The sequence below is a fragment of the Calypte anna genome, chromosome 5A (genome assembly GCF_003957555.1).
Source record: "Calypte anna isolate BGI_N300 chromosome 5A, bCalAnn1_v1.p, whole genome shotgun sequence".
NCBI lineage: Eukaryota > Metazoa > Chordata > Aves > Apodiformes > Trochilidae > Calypte > Calypte anna.
In genome coordinates this window covers 34,698,772-34,723,992 of record NC_044251.1, presented here as the reverse complement: position 1 = coordinate 34,723,992, position 25,221 = coordinate 34,698,772, and the positions used below count along the sequence as shown (strand labels likewise).

General features: G+C 38.4%; 1 protein-coding gene across 1 annotated transcript; it reads right to left on the bottom strand.

The window, feature by feature from the left end:
* Positions 1-456: 456 nt before the first annotated feature.
* ADSS1 (adenylosuccinate synthase 1) lies at positions 457-24,770 on the bottom strand. The gene is made up of 13 exons (XM_030451854.1): positions 24,441-24,770; positions 15,095-15,197; positions 13,598-13,660; positions 12,913-12,963; positions 12,523-12,589; positions 11,260-11,367; positions 10,821-10,902; positions 9,700-9,826; positions 8,408-8,562; positions 7,145-7,269; positions 5,267-5,364; positions 4,145-4,294; positions 457-3,727 (listed from the first exon to the last, which is right to left on the bottom strand). The coding sequence occupies exons 1-13, from the start codon at positions 24,621-24,623 to the stop codon at positions 3,675-3,677; spliced, it is 1,365 nt and encodes a 454-aa protein (XP_030307714.1). The 5' UTR covers positions 24,624-24,770; the 3' UTR covers positions 457-3,674.
* Between the last annotated feature and the right edge of the window lie 451 nt (positions 24,771-25,221).

Here is a 25,221-nt window from a genome sequence, read left to right as displayed (position 1 = left end):
ATCTGAGTCAATATGTACCTTACCTTCCTAGAGGTGCTGTCGGTAAAGAGCTACATGGAGTTCATACCAGTTGCTCCATCCCAGCTGCCATGGCAAGAAGATTTCTGCATCAGTTGGAAAATGTTATTTTTTTATTATTATTATTATTATTTCATAAAACTATTCGCTCAGGCAAGAGAATTAAAGATGACTAAGGATGAATGGCAATGACTGATGAGTGGTAAAGGAGGATCCCTGCTCAGTTTGTAAACGGATAAGTGTAACAAAGTTTATAGAATGTATAAACAAAAAAAAAGTCCACACACTGAGAATCTGTGGATTGAAAAATAAAATATCCATTCATTCAGTAATGCTGGCTGTAATTTTTTAAAACGCATGGAATAATAAACCAGGTTTTGTAGGAAGCATATTGTGTAAAAACAGAAAAAAAAAAAAAAAAGAGAAACAGAGCCCAAGCACTGTTACTTTAAATTGGTTTTAATGTGTACTTTAGGACAACATAAACAGACGTGGATCAAAAATTCACCTGAAAAAATCTGCATAAAGAGTAAGTACAGTTTGCACATTGCTTAATTTTCTTTCTTTTAATAAAGTGCATTATGCCAGAACTGTAAGACCATGTGTAGCCAAATTAAAAATTTCAGAAGCTTCAGAAATCCTATACTGGATCTGTTAGGAAGCATACACCTGAATATAAAGGCCATATTGCAAGGGTAAGTGTGAAAAAACATCAAACATACCAATGTGTGAGTGAATCCACAACTGCTAATTAAAAAAAAAAAACAAAACAAAACCCAACAATCTTTACCCCAAATTACACCATTTTGGTAGATGGTTACCCTGATTCTTCCATCCACATATCTAACAGAATGATGCATCACAAATAGTCATTAGTACTGCATTTGGCTGGAGAGAAAGAAGAAACTAAATTCATCACAATGATTTGTTATTAAAATGAAATTCCAAACAATACAAAATAATACAATGGAAATAGCCAAAACAAAAGCAAATTTACATTAAAATGCCCTTATTAAGCATGGCATCATCACTCAGTAGATTAAAGAAGTTTTCAACAAAAGCCTGAACTTACTCACATTGAACTCAATGAATACATATATGAGATTCAAAACCAGTAGAACTGTCATTTATAAAAACCCCATGCTATGAAATTCGTGGTATTCTTTTGAGGGTAGTGGAATAAGTAACAAGATAATTGTTTACCACATCATTCCCACTGACAACATCACTGGGTTTCTGATGAATCCTTGAAAGCAAAGACAGGCAATGTGGCTCTAATGGAGACTTAATGGAAAAATTACTTAATGGAAAATAAAAATATTAGGTGAACAGAAGAAAGTAATACTGAGAAAATTAAACCATAAAACCTCATTTTTCTCAATATGCAATACTTCATTTAGAGCTGGTCATTTAATCCAGCTATTCAGCACACCAAGAGTCTTGTTAGTCATTGTGGACTTTGCTTGTAAATCAACCAAAGCCTAAATATAGCAGCAACCTCCTAACATAAACACATTGATGAGGCCAAGAAAAGGAACAGGCCTAGATCATCTAATAGCAAAAGTCACAAGGTTAAGCCATGTGAAAACAAAACTTAACTACTGTATCTCCAAGCATCTTTATGCATAATGACCTCATGTAAATGAGGCACATTTCACAGTGCTTGTAATAACTAGCACTTACCAAGCACCTTTCAGAAATGCTTTGCAAACATTAAGTAGGGTCAGAAATCTCATTGCTCTCCCATTAGAAGACTCAGAAATTCAATGGGGACAGCTTCCTCATCAATGTCACAGCAAGGACTGCAGAGCTCGACCCAACAATACCCAAAAAAAACCCCCCCATTTTAAAAGAGGTGAGGCAGTATTCCTAATTGACATTTTACAGGCTGCAAAACAGTACCAAGGAAATTAAGCACTGTCACAGCCTCACAAAGGAGTTGTAGCTGAATTGAAGGATTCAAAGTTGGGTTTTTTCTTTTTTTATTATTATTTTGTAGAAATAACTGTTTGTGACATAAAGCCAGTCTCTGATGGAGTATGAAGAGACTGCACTGCAGCCAGAGGGTGTCATAATTATGCCCTACAAGCAGCAACACATCTGTTGCTATGTGCTCATACCAGTACCTCTGCAATTGCCTTGACACAAATGGGTTTGAACATCAACAATTATTATTTAATGTGGAGTGAGAAAAGACAAATGGGGATGAGTATGACAGGGTACACTAGATGGCTTTTTCTTTTTTCCTCATCTCTGATGCAAAGAATTTAATAATTTTGTATCATTGGAGCTACCATCTCAGAAAAATGATGTTTTCGCACACCACATCATGGCATTACTTGGGATGAGAATGATACAACACTGCTGTTTTCTTACTCCAAGATACAGAAAAGAAACATTTACTTGGAAAATCCTGCAGATAGGTAATAACAGTTTCTAGTGTATTATTTTTCCTCTACAAGAGGTAGGTCTTTCATGAGAGCTCCTGTAGTATTGTCATTATAAATTAGAAGATCCACAACAAAGTCCAAGTGTATTCTTGAAGAGTCTGGGATCTCTCCATGGCTTCTACATGTCTCAGCCTGGGCTGCCACATCATTCCCTTCTATAAATAGCCATTACATTTTGCTGAGGAAGGTCAAAATTTGTGAGGGGTGTAAATACTGCAGCAGTCATCATTAAGTCATGCATTGATTTATTCTTGGAAACCTAGGAGCTGTGGAAGTGAGTGTGCCTTACAGAGTCTCAAGTCCCTCAAAAGACAGCTACAGTAAAACTCTGGAAATGACAGTCACTGTTAGCAGGAAGAAAGGTTTCAGGTTCACTGAGAAAACACAGGTGCTATTTCAACTCATCTCTCCCCACATGGTTTGTAACCCCAAGGGTTCTCTTCCTCACTCCTTCCCTACTGCATAAACTAAAGACAGCGCACCCGACTGACTCCAGAGGGATTGCCTCTGAGTACATAGGACATTTGGAAGAATTCTTAGGCCAACTTTCCCCACTTTGCCCCCTTGTTACATGTTCTCAGTTACTAGAACAGAGTCTGCGATAAAAATACTTGAGCTGCTCTCCATTCTATTTAGTGGGGCATTAAAAATTGATATTAAAAGTCCTGATAATTATGTTTGCCTTGTGCAGTCAAAAATACCCAACTTAACAGTATTTTAGAAACTGAAAATCTGTACAATCCAACCAATTTAAGTACATGTTATCTGTCTTACTACTGCCAACTCAGATACATAAACATTTTAACATTTCAAGTCGAAGAACAAATCCAAGCTTCACAATTCTAAAGTTGTCCAACAGCTACTACTGTTAGTAGCTTACTACTGGTTTCAGCAAGACAATATAGCTCTATAAGGACGAAAACCAATTCAAATAGTAACATGTCTTGACTTAAAAAAATATTTTTTCCTTATTTTGTTAAGAATACTTTATTAATTTTTTTTTATGATAGCCACCAAGGAGATCTTACAGCAAATTTACTGAGAACTTAAAGATAAAGAAAATGTTATAATACAGAAAATGCTTTGTTTCTATTCAATTCCTAGAAGAACATTTTGGTTCTAATTAGTATCTCCATTTAAAGTGGAAGCATTAAGGAGCAGATTAATGCTAAATCAAACTTCTCATCACTGAAGTTCTTAATTTGTTTAGAATAGCTGGATCATTGACTCTCTTGACTTTCCAACTCCGACCCATTTAACTAGAGGGAGAAAAAGAAAAAAAAGTCCATGTTCAAACAGTGATGCAGTGCAGGAAGTAAAATGAAAGAAGAGATGATTAGAGACCACTACACTAACTACACATTGAAGCATGAGGCAGAAATCCCCAAGTCTTCTCTGACAGAAAGCAGCTGCTTGCCAAAAACAATACAAATTTCTTTCCTCTGGTTAAATTCTTGTCAGTAGCAGCTTGGAGCCATCTGCAACACTGCAGACCTGCCTATAGAACCACCCTTTGTTGCTTCTTGGCAAGCACCAATTCACCACCAGTAGCCCTACCATATACATCCACTGCCTTTTGCCCAAATCAAGACATTCCCAACTAACAAACTCAGCAGTTTTACAGAGCTGCTCCTGTCTGCTCTGACATCCTCAGTTACACCTACAGAAAACTTTACCTGGCACTCCAACATGGTTCTCCACACAGCGGATGTAATTCTGGGCCTTGGGTGGAAGGTCCTCCCATTTTCGTGCACCAGTTGTGTCAGTCTTCCACCCAGGCATTGTTTCATACTCTACTTCCACCTTCTGTAGTATCTCCTGATTAGCTGTAGGAGAACAATTTTTACCACAATTGAGTACAGCTGCTCCACCTTAAAAGAACACCCCTATGGTATTGACCAAAGTCTTTTGACAGTATTTAAAATCTGATAAATAAAAAACCTCAAATCAGGATTTCTACTGGTTTGCTAATTATATATTATATATTTGATGCTTGCAAGCCTTCCTCCAATGGAATTCTCCTGTGCTACTGTCCACTGCCATCAGTGGTGAAAAGCTGGCTGCTGCCATCCCTTCCTGTATCCTCTGGAATTCCCCATCACCACAGAGTAAACCCCTCATCTCAGTGTAGACTGTTACAGGTATCTTGAAAACATTATGTATGAAAACTAGGTATTTTTATATCTTAAAAATTTTAAAATGAAGCATGCTCAAGGTCAGGCTGGATGGGACTTGGAGCAACCTGGTCTAGTGTTGCTGCCCATACAGAGGATGGATGATATTGAAGGCCCCCTCCAACCCAAACCGTTCTGTGATTCTATGATATTCTTGAGCAAATGGGTATTTTTATTAACCACAATGTTGTTTGTGTTAGTTATATGATGGTGGCCCATAAGCAGCTTTATTCTGCTTGCATTCTTCTGATTTTTGCACAGCTTAGGCACTGATTTTATTTTACTTTACTTCACACACAGTCACTGACTCAAACCTTGCTGACTTTTAGACCCTTTGTCACTTAAGAAATCCAATGGGCAAGACAGAGAGGCCCCAACAAAAGATTTTATTTGCTTTGAACTTCTTATCATACATAAAGATGAAAGGTGACTAGAAAAAATGCTACTATACTAGCCTGGTAGCCTTTATACTGATATCACAGTTCTGCAAATCTGTACAGAAGGTCTAACAAAAACCCAAAACAACAAAAAAATCAAGCCTGACTGTAAAAGGAAAAGAGCCTTTCTGAGCAGGTAGGACTTAAAAGGCAGGAAAGAAGAATTAACAGATATTTAACTACATACCTGGAAAATAAGGAATTCTTTTTCCACCCAGTTTGTAAGCAACACCAATTTTAATCTCATCAAGGACATCAAGAATATCCAGTTTTGTTAAGGCCAAACTGTAGAGAAAAACATTGGTTAGAGTTATACACATGATGGATGTAACTCCTTTTTAATGCTTTCCACCTTTTTTTTTCTAGTTTTGTATTGACAAATCCAGCACAGGCAACCCAGCAAGCAGAAATACAGAAACATATTAAACTCTGAGCACTGTTAGCTGAATTCTCTCATCTTGGATGAGTATATGACAGAGCTACTAAGATGCATTTCCAAATGCTTGGCTGATTCCTACTGATTCAACAACTCTAAGACAGACTTATTTATTAAATCACACCTTTAAAACAAACAAGATTTCACAAGCATAGCCTGGCTACCAAAAGCAGGTAAGACAGTTCAGTAAGAAAGATCCCAGCCTGACTTCCAGTGCACAGGCTGTGCTATCAGGGTTGCCAGTTCAATGAACCTGATCTTTTGAATGAACACACAGGAACATAAAAAATGGAACCTCAAGAAGACACCACAGTATTCACTGATCAGAATAAAACTGCCTTTTAAAACAAGTAAAACCCAAGAACTCTCTAGAAACAATATGTCAGACCTTGCTTGATAAAAATGAGTAGCTAAGGATTTAGACAGGCATGTGCTACTATCAATGCTGTATGTGCTCAGTAAGTATACAAAGAATGCAAGGATTAAAAGACCTTTTGGGAAAGAAGCAGCATAGAGTCAGGTTTTTTTGATTTGTTTTTTGCTTTTTTTGGGTTTTTTTTTTTCAAAGTTTTTATCTCCCCACATTTTTAAAACCATCACTGTTACCAGAGATGACATGGTTTTGTTGATAAAAGTGCCGTTAGTGTACAGAACAGAAACAGAAGGAAACAAGCTGCCTTGCTAATACTATTTCCATACAAACTAGAGCTGTGTAGTCTATAGCAAAATATATAAACCAAGTTAAAAATAATTTTTAAACCCTTCTGATAAATTAATGAACAAAGATCTTCTTTCCTTTGTAACATCAATAACAAACATTAAGTCAAGCCTCAGTTTACAAGATATTTAAATGATTAGGGTCATGTGTTTGTATGTATAAGCAAATTTGCCTGAAAAGATGAGTACACACTTTCCATTACAGTTTTGATCAGATAACTTTTGCAACTCTTTCTGAAAACTCAGATTGCTAATTAGTTAAAAATTAATGGCTTGCAATAGTTACTAGAATTTCAGCATTACATATAAGCTAGCTTGATGGCAGTATGGTCTTGAACAGTTCCTTTAAACAGCTACTTCTCCTTTAAAAGGTCAATTTAATATATATTTTGAATTGTAAAATAATTTACCAACCAAGTAAGTTGCTCAGTCCTGAAGAAAAAGCCTTCTATTATAGGCAGAATTTATAATACAATATTAGACTACATTTTTGTAAATAAATGAACCTGTTGGGACTGGAAAGAAAGTTGTGCCAGCATTTGTGTGGTTTGTGTTCTCTTATTTCACTTCATGAGACAATTGTTCCAAATGATGCAGAATTGGTCCTACAAAGTGTAATCCACTAGAGTCAGCCAAAGCTCAAAACCAGTAACTGTTCTACATTGGTCACCTAATTAAAGCAAAATGCAAACATCTGACAAAAAAAAACAACAACAAAAAATGCTACAACACTGTAAAGTCAAAAGAATGATATCATTATTAGCATTCTGACAGTTCTCAGTTTCCCACTGTGAATTATTTTATTCCTTAAAATGTAACACTACTGGACTTATATTAATGTTACCTACATATTTATTCTGCGAAGCACAAAATTATCACTTCCAAATGTAGCGCAAAATCTGTGATGCTTACGCAGTGAATCCGTTGATCATATGAGCGTATTTCAAAATGACCAGATCTAACCAGCCACAGCGCCTCTTTCTGCCTGTAGTTACCCCATATTCATGGCCACGGGACTGTAAAAGATCCCCAATTTCCTAAAAGGAGAAAGAATGCTGATGATAGGTCACTGAAAAATATCAGTGAAACAAATACAAACATATAAACAAATAAGAAAAAAAATTACAGTTGTTCAATTCCAAGAAATAAAATATTTAAGGTTTTATTAGGAGGAGACTAAGTCTGAAAATAAAGCCCCTCATGCAGAGGATTTTTGTATTCTATTCATAAGCATTTTCAAAATACCTGTTTAACATGACTATTTCATATTCCAAGGAGACACTTTTCTTGCTTCTTCATCTTATAAAGATCTCCTTGACAATTCAGCCCTGTCCTTAATTTTGATTGCATTACTTTCTTCATCTGGTCTCTTGGCATCTATTGTTTTGTGGGGCAAGACAGTAAATTTTTGGCACAAGATCAATGTTTTCACAATGCCTAGGTCAGACTACTTGACCATGCCGAAGGCTCCCAGGCTCTACCACAGCATGAGACTGCCAACTGTTCCCCTTCAAGCTGGCAGCATTTATAATGTATTAAAGCTGAAGACAACAGAAATTTTACACTCTTGATTCATGAAACTAAATACTATCACCAATTCATTTGAGCCATTAGAGAAAGGATTTTAGTGACTTAAAGTTAGATTCAGACCACTGAGCTAAGCATTGCTGTGTGCATAGCTCATAATCAATACCCTGAGCTTACCAGTTTCTTGATAATGAAAATACAATAGACAGTTTAGAAGAAGCAAAATATCTCCCCTTCTTTTTATTGATCAGTTTGTGCTTGACTGGCTGATGAACATGCCACATATATTATATTAATGAACAGAACACAGGCTACTGTGTTTTGTAACTTAAGCTTTCCTGCAATGCACTAACAGTTCCAGTCCACAAACTTGCTACTGAAATGCACAAGACTGCATAAAATTATGAAACTGTTTTCACTTCATTCATTAAACCAGAAGTGTGGCTACTGTAATATAACATCACCACACTTGTGTTTCTGTCCTCTGAGGAAAATACCTTGAATTTATAAGGTAATTCTCTCTGCATGAGTGTGATTTTGCTTGGCATTATTATTATGGTGCTTGCTTATCAGTGGTACACCCTTACCCCACTCTTTAGACATTATCTTTTTGGCAACTGTATATACAGCATACTGTACCAAACCTACATTAATCTGCTCAGTGGGGAAGGCTCCAATTCCCACTCGAGTCGTGTATGCCTTCACCACACCATACACATCACCAACGTGCTGGGGAGGAACACCAAGCCCGGTGCAGACACCACCTACGGTGCAGTTCGATGAAGTCACGAATGGGTACGTGCCTGTCAGAGAAACACAACAGCACAACCCTGTGTCAGCAGTGGTGAGACACAAAGACTGACTGTTCTTTATGAGTTGAGCAGATGTTTTCACCTGTATGTCTGCCTTTAAGGCTAAGCTCAAATAGAAGCCAAAAAGCAGGGCAAATTCTTCTTACTCCATAACCCCATTTTGCTTGTAAGACAAATAATTAAGCTGTTCTTCCCAAAATTTCTTCTTCCTGTACTGAATAATACATATTTACATTCCTAAACCTCCACAGAAAATGCTCTAAAACAAAGACTTTTTTTTTCCAAACAGCTGACTAATCCTGGCAACTTGTATAAGCATATTAGTGAGCAAGAGAAAAAAAAACAAACCACCAAAACCTTTCTCATATTCACAAAGATATCATGTATGTGCTGTCTGTTCCAATGTGTAAGTTTTTCTGCATTCATTCTTGGCAACTTTCACTGAGGGCTGTCCACATGGAAGAAATTTAAAAGCATCTCAGTACCACTTCCATTAGGCACTGGATCTATTACAGGATTCCATTGCTGTGTAAATCTTTTTTCACTGCCCTGTGTATCAGAGAAGGTATTTCCGCAGCATCCATGGCAAGCCTGGTGGTAAAGGTCACAGTCTGACATTCCCAGAGCTCTACACAAATAGCCCTGAGTATCAGTAGCAAATTTTCTAAGCTTTAAGAGGTTAGTCATGATTTCTGTGGCTGTGGATTGGAGCATCTTTCCAGTTTTGTTTCAGTTTCATGGAGTCCTAAGGAGTTTAATTAAACTTTTCGTACAAGAGCAGAGCAGAAATCAGTTCAAGAAGATGGGTGAAGTTATGTGCAAGAGTATATTCTCCTCTCCACTGCAGAGGAATTATAACAAAACCAAGAATATCTGGAGTGAAATTTCAACTCTAGTAGATATGCTTCAATAAAAATCAATATTTAAGAGCCAAGCAATTAATCCTGTTAATGATACAATCTCTGGCTTACTGTGCTTTACTGTTGGGACATTTGTTCCTATTGAAGGACATGCCATTTTGTTTCTGTATTTTCCTGCTGTTTGCAAAGCTGACAAAAATCAAAAGAAAAACTAATCAAAATAAAGCTCATGTCTTGGGAGTGGAATTGATTCAAGAATTTGACTTACCAAAGTCAATATCAAGTAATGCTGCATTGGCTCCTTCAACAAGGATCTTCTTTGGGGAGCCATGAAGAGCTTCATACATAAAATAGACACCATCTCGAACCATGGGTCTTATTTTTTCAGCGTATCCCTGCAAATTTGAGTAGATATATCAGCTTCCCCAGGCAACAGCTGGAAGCAGGGAACATTGTGTTCCCTTTTGAAACACAAAACATACAGATAACTCTAAAGTGCCAGCTTCAATAACTACGCTTTACCTGAAAAATACAACCATTAGCTTATATTCTACTGAAAACAAATCAGTGTATTGAAGCAGTCATGTAAGAAACCATGACTTCTTGTGGCACTCGAATGCCATAATTTGTGCAGCATTTCCATTTAGAGAGAAGGGGTACACCTACCTCATTTTGTTATACAGTCTCTATATTGTGTGTTTATAGTCTAGACACATTGAGATGAGACACACCGAGAATGGGACTAAAAATTGTGCAAGCTCCAAAAAAACCCAAAACAACCAAAAAAACAACCCAAAATTTAAAAAAGTTACTACTCACAAACACTAATAAATATCTTTTAAGATGGGTATCAACTCTGAAGAAGTACCAAACAAAAATTTTATTTGATTTTTTTTTTTAGCACCTTCTTTTCTTGCATATTAATGACAGATCGTGTTTTATCAGTGGCTTTTCTGAATTTACTTATATATTTTTCTTGTAATACCAGGATCTTGAAACACAGCTTTCACTTGGAAGTTTTGCAGACAGAGTAGGTCTGTCTCCAGTCTCATGGCTGGAGACTTCTAACTACAAATGTCACCATGTGGTCTCCTGGTTACTTTAATACAACAGTTATTTTGTATCAGAAAGGTAAAATATTATAGGAGAATAAAATCATCCACAAAACTTTTTAATGTCCACAATGAGAGAATATTCTATAACAATGCATAGCTACTGCTTATTAAAAGGTTTTATAATAATGAAGATTTGAATTTTTCATTTACACTAATTCATTACTTTAGTAAGTAGTAGTTCTAATTAGTACACCTAATTTTCATTTTTTAAATTAAGCATTTCTGTTTCTTTCTATACTTTCCCTGCAACTGAACTGAGCTGTTAAATCCTTACCTTTAACTTTTTCAGTTGTCCTTCTATATCCACTTCCAGTGTGGGAAACATTGACTTGTATTGCTGCGCCAGATTTTTAAATCTGTAAAATATTGAAATAGTATCTATAAAGCACATTCACTGAGTTGCTGTTCATAGAACTCTTGGCAAGAACTCAGCCAACATAAGTTATACACAGTATATACTGAGAGTGACAGGGGAAAAAAAATACCCAGCACTTTGACACCTCAACAAGGACATTTCCTAATGTACAAAATTATATTTTAAATTATAAGAGGTTCTGAAGTACATGAAATGCACACGCACATTCTTTCCAGTTTTCTTCTTGGCAATGTATATACAAAATTCAGACACATATTTAAAACCATTTCCTTAAAACCAAACCTGAGACAAAATATAACACCCTTTAGCATAATATTTAAAACAAATATTGTTGTACCTTGAAGAAAATTCATCGAAGTCAGAAAGGAGGTCACAAACTCGAAGGCCTGTTCGTGCAGCTTTGGAAGAATATGTTGGTCCAATCCCCTTCTTTGTTGTGCCAATACTAATTGAAAATAAACCCCCAAAACATGTATAAATATATGCAAAAATATGCTTTATATTAAATAATTTGGTGAAAGCTCTTCAATGTACCATACTCCGGGAGAACACCTAAACCAGACTATTCATAATAATAACAGATATATACATAATAATAGACGTATAGTAAGTTTCATGCTTCCATGCAACTGCATAAATATTGCTAATACTCACTGTATGCAGTAAGGCATCAAGTCTTGAGTCTGGCTGAGACAAGCCGAGTTGAAATTGTGTGTATATACATATATTATACAGCAAACATGATTGCTATACTATTCTGTGATACTACTACATTCCTTATCACAAACTATAGGAAACAAATATAATTTTCACATTTTCAGTTCCAGCACTGTCTACAGCTGTAAACAACAACTGGTTCTGTGAGAGACCCGATTGGTTTCCAATGGCTTTGGGCATTATTCTCCCCATCTCTAATCCCAGAACTCTGATCCCCAGGCTGTTGCTGCAGCCTTCACCTTCATGCAGATAAAAATGAAGCTTTCCCTACATGCATACCTATTTTCATGTCCATTTTTGAAATACTGTCATTTTTAGGTCTCTATTTGTGTGCTAAGTTTGGCTGTAGTTGTCCAGGGGGATAAAAAAAATAGACTAACAGCAAGAAAAATAGTGTGTCTGAACCTATGTGAAAAAACTGTTTTTCTTTCAAAACCAGAATAATGAAGTATGACAATTACACACTGTAGTAACCCATGAGATTAAAATAGAAAATAATTATCTTCATGAGGTGAATAAAATAGTGAATATAGTATTAAAGTGTGGAACTTAGCCACACCAACACTTCAGACACAATTTAGAAGAGCATCACAAGTCTGACTGGAAGCATCCTTTTAATGGAAAAAAGTTCTGAGGAATTTGTAGTCATTTCAAAATATCTATGTTGTGGAGAACTGGAAAAGGGAAACACATAAGAATTCATACTCTGCCTTTCAATAATACCTCAGAATTTGTTTACTAACATAAGCAGGAGCACAACGGAGTCACAGAATTAATGACCTCAGCAAGGCTCTTCAGATACACTGCATCTGTTTTCCAAAACTACAACCAAGTTTCAAATTGGCATAATTATTAATGAGATTAGGGTGCTGAAAATACTTACTTTTTTCCTTCTTGTGCTTGACGTTGCACTTCCTGGAGCCCATCTACTGCCTGGTGAAAGTCAAACACTGCAATGGAAAATCAACTTGACATAGTGGAAGACCGAAGGAGAATATTATTTAAATCAGACACCTATAATTTCAAGACAAAGTTATCCCTGATAGTGTACGGGCCTCCTCATGAGAAACAGACTTAGTATTGCCTAAACACTGGGAAAACATGTAAAACATTGCTCTTCAGTGAATACAAATTCCATTATTACACAACAAGATACACAACATAGAGAAGAGACTTAGAAGACATAACTGCTCTGCAGAGTAACAATGTAGTTTAGTACCATGAGCTAAGAAATCATTTGAGATGGTTTTTTACCCCTTCAATCATTACTTACCTATGTGTGCTCTATCTGATATAATCAGTCTTTTCTCCCAATCTTTTAAACCTGTTAGAATATATAAAAGAGTAGGATTTCAGCTGTGCTGATGTGTCAAACTTTGGTATTTGCTGTTACTTTTATCTTTCTTCTAGTTTATATAGCTTCTTGTAGACAAAATGAATAAAATTTAGGCTAATACAGTATCATATAGGTTTAGGTTGGAAGGGACCTTAAAGATCACCTAGTTCCAACTCCTCTGATTGGGTTGGTACTACCTCCCACTAGACCAGGTTGCTCAGAACACCATCCAACCTGGCCTTGAACACTTCCAGGGACAGGGCATCCACGACTTCTCTGGAAAACCTGTTCCAGTGTCTATTCAAAATTTACCCTTTTTCATCTTGAAACAATTATTCTTTGTGCTATCACTACATGCCCATGTAAAATGTCCCCCTCCAGCTTTTCTGTAGACTCCCTGTGGTATCAAATTACATAAAACTTCCTGAGAAATCCATGAAAAGTCTGCTTTAAAAAAATCTGTCTGAAGACTGCAACACTATTCAATATTTTAAATACCATTTTCCTCATTATTTAAACCTCAGAATGGTGTTGCACTTAACATTTACAGTCTGAAACAGACTTAAACTCCCCAACCTGACTGCCAACGCAAAAAAAAGGTTAAAAATTATTCGATACTAACCTTTCTTTTCGTTCTTTTCAGCTTCTTCAAACAGGCCTGGTAAATGTATAACCACTCCATTACCTTTGGGAACATAAATGATTTTTTTTTTAAAGCAAGAAATAAACTATTAAGTCTTAGGACATAAGGCATGTGAACACTTGCTGTCTGAAATTTTGTTTAAAAAAATCAAAACTAAGTTTCTCACATTTATCACAAAGTGACCATCTAGAACTTTTTTGCTAAGTCTCATTTTGGGTAAGTATCTACAAGCCTGCTAAAATCAGAAAAAAACAGAGCTTGCTTGTTTCAGATGTGAATGCTGAGCCTGCTCTGAAGCCCGCTGAGGTAAGCGGATTCTTGACTCCGTTTGTAGTGGACTTTGCACCACGGCTTCAGCCTCAATTGTTCACTGGTAAAAGCTCAAAGAAGTCCCTGGCCTTACAACACTGACAAGTCTGTGCAGTAGTACTTAAATTTTATTCAATATTTCTTCAGTATTTGTTTTAAACTTAGCTCAAGCTATGCTGTAATACACTAGGAATGCCTTCTCCCTGCCTTTGAGCTACAATATAGAATCCACAAGCAATATAAAACATCACTGACACGGATTAGTGATGTTGTGGGCTGGAAACAGCTGCTGCTTCCTTCTTGGGAGCACTGGAAATATCTGCAAGAGTCTGTCTCAGCCTAAATTTAGGATAACTTAAGTTACAGTCTTTACTGACAAGGAGGTAAAGTGGAAAGCAAAACAATAAACCATATTTAGTAGAGAGAAAATAGATTTCTTCTATATTTCAATTATCCATTTGGAAATTCTCAAATGGAACAAAACTGAAACTTCAGTTCCATGACTAAAACTCATTTCTTACCCTGTGTGTCTATGTTTTTTCTGTCAGAAAAAAAGCCAAAACATGATATTTAAACAAGTATAAGGCTTAAATTTGCCTGTCACTTCAATATGGGTTCAATGTCCAGTAAGCAGTGCAAACTTTAAGATGCCATTTGCATCAAATATCTTTACAGTGAAACACAACATCACCTTAAACATAGTTAATGTGGACAAAAAGGAGACTGGATGACGACTATAAGCAGAACCCTGCACCCTGAGGCCTCTTTCTGGGTAGACAGTAAAGAGCTGCCAGTGATAAATGATGTTATTTATTTAGCCTAAGTGCTGTGTTTTGTGTCCTCAAAGTACAGCATTTATATTTTTGAAAGTATAAACAGAGAGTGCAAGTAGAGGGTGGTATCCAAACTTGTACCATAAAGTATAAGAAAGAACAACAGAGGGAAGAGGGGATTCTTATTTCCAACTTTCTACTAGCAGACACTAAACTGACACTGAACACACAAAAAAATTCTGTTAAAGCACCAGTGAAAGAAAAGAAACAGCTGATGCTAAAGCAATTCTGACAGTCATCCATACATTTTTCTTTTGTCTGCTACTATAAAATATGGTTTCAGCTGCCCACCATGTAATGTTATTTTATTTATTAAGTTCCAAAATTGTCTTACCTATAAAAGAAATTGCCTTTGGATTAATAATGCCACTAGGAAACAGGTGAAAATCATATTCCTTTCCATCAACAACCACAGTGTGGCCTGCATTATTCCCACCCTGAAACAGAAAGAAACATCTAAAGATTAATGGTTTTATGCCATTGCTCTCAATGTGCAGCAGATGATTTGACCAGGTCACCTTTTTTCTATTTATACATTCATGTCTTATGTCACTCTTTTCTCCATCCTGTAGTTCCTTGAGATGCTGTAGAAGGGTTCAGGCAGGACAATCAGGGGGGCCAGAGGATTTCATGAGGACTGTGGGGAATTAGGAAGCAGAATAATATCACAGAGCCAAAGCAGGACTGATGCAAAGCCAGAGGAGATTTAGGAGTGGTGGCAGAAGACAGAAGAGAACTGAAGCTTTCGGGAAGCAAGTAGTCTCTGACATGCTCACACAAGCCCATCCTTTTGGGCATCTTCTGTGCCCAGTCATTTCTTTGGTTTTAAGCCTCCAACACCCAACGTTTCCTTTTGAATGGAAGCTCTTCCTGCCTGTCACTCCACAGACAGCTAATGCTTCTCTAGGTGTTCAACATGGAAAGTCTGCACGAAGCTGGGAGCATTGGTAGTCTCTGCAGCCTCACACAATGTTCCTGCCAAGGGACCACTGACACTTTAGGGAGTCTGCTAAAACTCATACCTTACATGTACATCTCTACCAGACCTGGGAGCAGGAGACAGTATTTTTCTCAAGAAAGTGATTTTCCACAAACAGCTTTAAAAGAAAATGAGACAACACACAGACTTAGGAAGACATGAGTAAACCAAGATCGTAGTCAATTTGAACAGAAACAGGAGTTCTTATAAAGGTGCAGTTTTCTCTACAGGCTTAAGGTTTGTTGCTGTTCTGTCATGAATGAACTTTTTCTCCTACTAACAAGGGCCTCATCAATGTTTATAAATATGTAAGGGCTGAGTGCCAGGAAGACGGAGTAAAGCTTTTCTCAGGGGCAACTAATAATAGGACAAAGGGCAATAGTTATAAACTGGAGCATAGGCTGTTCTGTATAAATACAGGGAATCCCCTGTGAGGGGGACAGAGCACTGGGACAGGCTGCCCAAGGAGGTTGTGGAGTCTCCTCTGGAGACATTCAAAGCTCACCTGGATGAGTTCCTGTGTGACCCTGCAGGGGGGTTGGACTCTATCATCTCTAGAGGTCCCTTCCAATCCCTATGGCATTACAATCTAGGAATTCTATGAACTGGAATACAGATTGCAAGCCAGCACCTTAGGAAATCTGTATCTGAAAACACAGGTGATCCCTGGCCACCTCTTTTCATTGTAAATGTTTCAGCTCAATTAATTTCATCCTTCAATGAACCAAAACATTTTCTGAAACTCAACTGCATCTGCAAGCCAAATACCTCTCATCATACCATGAAGCAGATTATAAAATGCTTCAGTTCTCTTATCTGAATTGAGCAATTTTCTTCCATTTATAGCATTTTATATGCGTTTCTGAGCAAACAAGTAGGAGCATTACGGAAATTGTTTCTTCTTTCTCTTTGACAATTTAATTAATGATAGCTATTTCTAACTTACTTTAGCAACTGCCTGGAACTAACTTGAATAAATGTAGCTAGCAAGTGTTACCAGCATAATTGGCTTTGACATGAACTTTATAATAACATAAGTCCATTGCCTTTCATGATATTTATCTTAATTTACACTCACTGCAACTCATTGCAAATGAGTTTAGAAAAATCAGCATTTAAAAAAAATAAACCAACAGACAGACATGCGATTCAAGTGCTTTGAACACTGGGACCCTTAGACACATCACAGAATCATCTCTGTGGATATTTGATGTCAGATGACTGCAAGTGCTGTACATGCCAGCTGGGAGATTGCTGCCATAGGTTTTTGTTAGTTTTCTTTACTGGAAGTTTTATTCTTGCTAACTTGTCCAGTTAAACTATCTCCTGAAAGCACCCAACTCACCCCAACCGAGTTCTCAGAAATGCAGCATAACTGTTTTTGGGTTTTTTGCTTTTAATCCGAGCCATTGGAAAGAACTAAATTAGGGAATAATCAGAAGTATACTTAGACCAGAATAACTGAAGGGAGCAGTGATTTTGAAAGCTATGGTGGTGACAAAGAGCTGGAGAGAGCTGCAAGTATTTATCTGCTGACACAAATCATCATCAGCCAATTCTAGTTTGCTTCACTCTGCTTCCCCAAAAAAAAAATGTTTGCAAGGACAGTTACAAGTAAGAACAACTCTGCACAGAACTGTTATGTGTGATTCTTGCATCTGTCAAAGCGTGCATTTGCTGTGTCCCTTTTCACCAACTCACAGAATGAACAAAATCCACAGGATCCCACCTTCCCAATTAAAATACCTCCCTTCAAAAAACTCATGAATTCTGTTAAAAGGAGACAATCTAAGGCCTACTTACATAATTCTTATAACTATAGACACAAAAACCCCTGAGAAGAGCAGAGTAACACTTTTGACCTTGTATATAAATACATATAAATATATAAAATATTTATAATGCAAATACCTAAAACTGAAGCTTACATAATGTATTTTGCACTAATAGTACAGCATTTTCCCTTTACTATAAATGAAAACTCACCCTAATTTCTATGGGCACCTTGCTCTTCCTAAGTATCTAGTTCAATTTAGGTTTTAAACAGCAAAGGCAAATTAAAACACTCAAACTCTACTTATTTTCTCTCAAACTGAATTAAAAGCTGTGTCAAGGATGTAAAAAACCAATCTGCTGTGACAGACCAGTGCCATAAAACACACACTTAACTCCAGCAGAATATGTAAAGAAAACGATGAAATCAAGGTAAATTGGTTAAAAATGCTATGGTGAAAAAAGCATTCTAATACTAGCAGAATCCCAAAATAAAGGAAACCCAATATGAAAAACCTAGATATGCCTGCTCATCTTTACTCCTCTCTTCTGAAGAAGTGTAGTCATGTCCCTGTGGGAAGTAACATGATCCAAGGATTTAAACACAACTTATTTTATCTGTAAACAAGTTAACAACAACTTGTGAGTTAGAACAGGAACGAAATAGAACAGATGTCATTTCAGCTTAATTTTCAGATGCTGTCTTTTGATGTTTGTAGAGGTTAATAGATTTAACAGTCTTTATGAAAGGGATTGAAAATTAATATGGAGATTTGGAAACTTTAAACCTGACCTTCTCATACAGTATTTATAATCCTGGTGGTCCTGAGATGATCTCCCTGATGTCCAAAGCAGATACCAGTTTAAAATAGCAGTGTCACAATGTTGTTCTAAAGCCTAAAATGATACAGTGTAGCAAGTAAAGTTCCAATTTTGAAAGGGTGAACTTCTTTATTGCAGCTAAGGAAATCAACACTCAAAACTTAATGAACCCTTTCTTGTGTTGAACAGCAAAATGAAACCTATTTTTCTTTTTTTTTTTTTTGCAGAGAATCTTGCAGAAAAATTCCTTAAAAAGCAACATGCCTATAAGAATGCACACATGCACACAAATGGGATTATCTTTCCAAACATTAGAGAATCAAAAATGCCAGTCCTGCAGTCAGTGCACACTCATGACTCCAAGGTCATCAATCTCTTCACTGAAGATCATCAAGCACTAAATCATTTGATTAAAGCCTGTACATGCTACATTATCCTGTAAAGAGAATATCAGGGTTAAATCCCACTGAAGGGAGAGCAACACGATACATACACACAAACAGTAGCCAATGAGTCCCTGTAACTCAACATAATCATCACATCAAACAGCCCTAATTTAATCCCCCTTGCAAACAGTTCCAGAAAGAAGCCCATGATCAATAGGAGCAGCCACAACAACGTCTGGCTGCTTTGCCCTGCCTGTCAGCAGCACAGCAGATGAATAAGGCAAAGTGCCCTGCTTCACAACTAAAACACTGAGAAAAACTAAGAATCTTGTCTGGTATTTCTGCCACATCTGTTTTTTATTATTCAATCACTTGCCCACAGTATATTCAATTTCATTCCTCAAAGTACCACTGCTAACATTTACTTTGCATTCATTAAAACACCAGAAAAAGGAAATAAGGAAACTGATGATAATATGTAACAGCTATTCATATCCTAAGTGTTTGGCAGTACCTTTCACCCCCTCCTAGGTTGTTCTCTAGTTTTGCTAGCAAATCTCATACTCAAAACTTTTCCAGCCTTTTGTGGGTTAGCCATTCTCAATCTTATTCCTTAACATCCACTACCTCAAGAAAACTAGTGACTTAACATCTCTGGTCTAGGATTTATTTTAAACTCATTGTTCCAAGTGACTGCACATTACTCAACCACAAGACACTAAGAGCCAGTTTTTATGGTACCTTTTCCAAACTCCTGAGCTTTTCTTCAGTATTAACATAAACTGTAATTTTTATTACAACATGTTAGGCTGGAAGGGACCTCAAGGATCATCCGGTCCATGTCTATCTGTCTCAAAAGAGCATAGGATCTCTTTTTAAAACCAAAGTAATTCTTATTGACTTGGGTATAGGAAATCTTTTAAAAAGTGACTGCATGTTAAGTGACAAATAAGAGCACATCACTATGAGAAGCTTAAGCAATCTATTAATAGATCTTTGTACTGCAGTCACATTCTTATAATGTGGTGGTTTTTCTTCAATACCAGTTCTCAGCGAATTGTGGTAACATAAAGGAGATGGTTTCTAGACTTCCAGAAGGCACACATGTCATAGGTCTGAGACATCCAGCACTGGCATGGGCGGCACTGGAATCACAGTGCCAAATGAAGGATTGAAAAAAAAATTAAACTGTCTTGGATTAGCCCCTGCTGCTGCTGAATCGTGGTCATTGGTTTCAGTATGAGCCAAAGACACTTGTGCTGCATCTCTTTGACCAATCTATTCAGTCAAAGAGCAAACTCACTCCATGCAATGATTATCATCACAGGGGCTCTACTAATTTGCTAGCAACATTTTTTGTATCTTTCACATTGAGCTTCCCTCCCCTTCACATTTTTTTTTAATATTTAGGGGGCATTTTCCCAGAGCACTTCTAGATGTTTTCAATTTATTGCACCAGAAAACTTCATCAGGAATAGCAGAATTGTTTACTGTCCATCACAGCAGGAATTACTAGACATTCCTGGCAATGATCAGTTTACCATTATTGGCAAAGATGTATGGTACTTGTGTCATTTGTGACAATACAGACTATTTCCTTTTCCATTCATGCCCACACAAAACTACAGTAAATAAATTCAGTGAAGAGTTATTCTTACAAGTGTAGTTTATGTAATCTCAGCTTAAGGAAACAGCTGTAACTGTCTGACCATCACCTGTCCTCAATTAGCTGTGAACTTACTACAGCAGCTCTATATATGACTTTTTGAAAACAGCTCTAGTTTAAGGAGTGCCTGTAGAGGCCCCTGATTTCAGCAGCTGTGACAGTTGACTATCTGATCATGCTCCCAACCAAATATGAGAAATCATCTAATTAAAACCCAGGTATGTAAAACCAGCCACAAACTCTGGTTCTGAAGGTAGCAATATGAGGTGATGTGAGAAACACAGGTCTGGAGTGAGAGCTGCCACTTGAAGAAAACACAATCTGAAGCCAGGTTCTGCACAATGCCAAACCTCTCTTCCTTAGTAGGTTAAATGTATCCAAACTATCTAAGCTATTTAAGCCTAACATTAGGACTTCCTGTTCTATGACAACATACTAAGAAGCTGGGTAAAAAGTGAGTTCCCCTCTTTATATTTTATACTGTCAGTTAAGAGCTTTAAGCAAATGCACTAAACCTATCTTTAAAGGAAACATCAAGACGAACATTTGCAGTTGATTGTACTTATCTCTGAAAATATACCAGGGTTTCAAAGTACTGCAGAGACTAAAGTCACAGTTCTATGCTTCAGGAGCCTAAAATAAGAAATACTAGTCTGTCACTCTGCTTTTGAATGCCTTTGCTTGCTGCAAGAGCAATTACAAGGAAAAATGTTCTTGGTGCTTTCCACTAATAACACAAACTTAAATAAACCTACTCAGTTCCTTAAGAGCCCTAGGCTTTGTTCAGTGCCATCTACAAGAACATCCAGAGATCCTTTACCCTTGTTGAAACATCCTCTTTCAAAACCAACGCTTCACGTATACAGGTGAAATGAAATAAATTAGTTCAGGTGAACTAAGATTTCATATTTAAATAATGCCACATATTTCAGTGTCATTAATATGAAAATTTAAGTAAATTATTGTATTTACCCAGTTCCTTTGGACTGTGTATAACCCAAATAATGAGAAAGACTCAGAGCACAACAAATTCAAACTCTTCAATTCATGGGAAATCAGACTCTGAAGAAAATTAGAGAGACCAGGGTTTAAATGCAGAATTTTCTTTATTTAACATATTTGAAGGTTCCCTTGGGCCTGGGAGCAACTTCCTATTCTCATTTGCCTATTAGCCTTTCTAGTATCCCAGGAAATACCACTTTATCTCCTCTGCAGCAATCCAGCCATCACAGATTCCTCTCACAAAATCAACACACTAAAAATACGTGAGAAATTGAAATTATTTCCTTTCATAGAAACATTTGGGAACTACTAAAAGATAGGTCTTCAAACTTAAATTTGGGCCAAAATTCAAAATCCTTTTCCGAAGGGAGGGAAAAATCCCATCTTAAAAAAAAAAAACTAGCTAAAAGAGTATCCTACTGCAATGAAGAATTAATCTCGCTCAGACATTTTTTTTTTAAAGACAAACATCCCCTTTTCAGGCATTAATTTTTTATCTTTCCCTTCTTTCATTTTCCTGAGGTCTAAAAGAAGCTGTTGAACAGTTTTCCCTCAATGTCTCAGAAAATGAAATGGACAAGACATCAGAAAATAACCTTGTTGATCAACACATTCTAAACCACAAAAAAATCCTGGTGGAACTTTTTGTGACATTTTCTCTTACGTCTCTAGCAATCCAGACATTCTGTGTTTAATTAGTTTATCCTGGTACGCAATCACTTCTAATAGTGCTATTGCACTAAGAAAGTTTTTCTTCATTTCCAGGAGGAATGTGAAACAGCAAGATTCTAGTCCACAAACTGAGGTTTGCCATGGCACAGCATTAATGAAGGCCCTATGAACCTGGTTGCACTTGGAAGTTAATGACCTATTATTATCCACTGGAAGATCTCATCAGTACCATTCACATGGTTAGATATGTGCCTGTCTTTACTAAACCTTAACACTTACACATCTGACCTCTAAAAGAAGCAAAAATCATACACTGTTACTGATGTGCATGACTGGCTCTGAAAGTATGAAGTATTAAATTATTAAAACAGCACCTTTTCACAAAGCATCCTCAAAATTTCTTTTTCAAATGCTCTATACTCTTCCCCAAACCCAAATCCTGAAGATCCTTCCATTAAACCAGACTATAAACAATCCTATTGTAATCTCACACACGATGTGTGTGCTTGTATTGGTGAACACCATTCTGGAAAGTTGAGAGCTCTTCTAGATCCACCTGCCTTCCATCCATCCCAGTCTCATTATCAGGCTACAGAAAGACAATCTAGATGTCCCCAGAAGCATATTAAACCATCTAAGCCATCTTAGATGGCTGTGTTGTTAACACACTAACCCTTCCAGCACACTCAGAGTCCTGTATCCTTTAAAGGTTATTCTGAGGCTGCACCTGGGGGCCATACTTGCAAATTAGTTCTCTGCATGGACAGCAAATCCGTCTTAAAAGCAGCCTCAGGGCATCCCTCAGAAGTGGGACTAAAAGAAACCAATATGAATTCTCGCAGTAATCTCATGAGACAGCACTTTGATTGAGGCCCACATGGAATGCTCCTCCTCAGCTAAAACTTAGTTTTCTCACAAAAGCAATTATGAGACCTGTGTTTAAACTCCTAGCAACACATTCTTGTGTGGAAGGGAGAAATAAAGATGGAAAAATTAGCTACAGTCCCAATAATACATATTCATTAGTTAACTTTTTCAAGGAAACTTCTTCCCAAGGTGATTCAGGATCTTGGGAGTTTAATGTTCCAATTGAAAATACTTCCTCCACCTTCTAAATATTTAACTCCCATGACGGCGATTATTTACATAATATACTTAATGACACAAACGTCCTTGGATTTATCATCTCAGACTCAAGGGTAACTTTTCAGTAGTTTTATGTTCATGCATTTTAAAGCAGAATAAATTTCATGCTACACACTAAGTGAGCTGAACTAAACTTACTACTCATTAATGTGGTCACATAGTTTTACAGGGACCAGTAAGCAGATTAGCAGGTGTATTGCTCTACTATAATTAATGCTTGAAAACAACTCTTTTAAAAAAATTATTACTATTATTTAGGATCACTTTTGTGTCAAGTTTGGTTTATACTAGGCAACTAAATAATTTTAAGAATCTTTGCATTGTATTCAATTAAAAAACACATTTAAGCAAAGGCATGCAAGATGCTTCCTGTCTGCATCAAACTGTTTAAATCTCTTATTTCTACATAAACTGTTCAGTCCATTTTAATGATGCCCCGTTTTAAAATATTTTTAGAAAAAACTTCCAGGCGCTTTAGGAGCACAACCTGCTTATCCAAAGAAGCCCCTCCAGTAAAACTTTGGAAAACTCCTAATAACCATAAGCAGCCGCTCTCCAATCCGGCTCACAACGTGCTTTCCCGAAGCAGCAACAAGCCTGGTAACACTAACCCCCTGGACGGGCACCGCTACAGCCTCGCAAGCAACTGACCCCACCACAGACCCTGGAGCTTTGCTTCCCAAGACAACCAACCCATGGCCGGGCAGCAGCCAGACCGCGGTTCCGACGACCGGGCCACCCTCGGTGGGCAGCGGCATCGGGCAGCGCTGCCCGCCCCGCTCCGCCCGAGGCTGCGGGCTCCCTGTCCACCCCCCCCCCCTCCCCTCCCGCCCGGCACCTCGGGATCTTGGTGTCGCTTATCGTGAAGGGTCAGCTATTTATATTTATAGTTCAGGGCTTTTTCTTTCAGAGTGGCATTTCGAGGCGCAGCCGGGGAGGGTTGGGGGGTGTGGGGAGCACATGGCTGCCTCCCCGAGCACATTTGCGTCCGCTCGCTGCGGAAGAAGGGGAGCGGGAGAGGGAGGAAGAAAGCCCGACAGGCGCGAGGAGCGCCAGAAGATAAAGAAGTTAGGCGGAAGGAAAGGGAGAGCAGCACGGGAAAAACCGGGAGGAAAAGAGGGCGCCGAGCCGAGGGTAGCGGGGGGGCAGAGCGGGGCCGAAGGGAGAACGAAGCGCAGGGAGGGAAAGCGTCAAGGGGGAGCGGCAGGCAGAGCCAGCCCGGCCCAGCACCCACCTGGCACCGGCACACAATGTCCGACTCTGTGGCTAGCAGGTCGACCACCTTGCCCTTGCCTTCATCCCCCCACTGCGCCCCCAGCACCACCGTCACTTTGTTACCGCCCGGCTCGCTGCGCGCCCGCTTCACCCCGCCGCTGGGGTGGCTGCTGCGGTCGTTGGACGCTCGAGTGCCCGACATGGTAGGTGGAGGGTTGGCTGGAGCAGCAGCAGCCGCCTAGCTCTGCCTCGATCCCCCGCCGGCGCCGACCCAGCCCCTACGCGCTGCCCGCCCCGCGCTGCTGCTGCTGCTGCCGCCGTCGGCCTTTAACGGCGCCGCCGCCCGCCCCACGCGGCGCGCTGACGTGCGGGTCCCGCTGCCCGCCGGGCGCCGCCGCCCTCGCGTGGTTTCCTCAGACTCAAGCAGCGTCCTCACACGCAGTGTCCTCACACACGAGCAATGTCCTCACACACGCGCAATGTCCTCACACGCAAACGCGGTCTCCTCACTGCACACACGCGGTCTCCTCATACACAAGCACTGTCTTCACACGCAGATGTGGTCTACTACACGAGCACTCTCCTCACACACACACACGTGGTCTCCTCATACATGAGCAGTCTCCTCACAAACAAACACACACACACACACACGGTCTCCTACACAAGCACTCTCCTCACATGCACACAAGCAGTCTCCTCAGACACAAGCAGTCTCCTCACACGCACACACCCGAGTTTCCACAGAGGCACGCAGGTTCTCCACAAACACGTACGCTTTCCTCTCACACACGTGCACA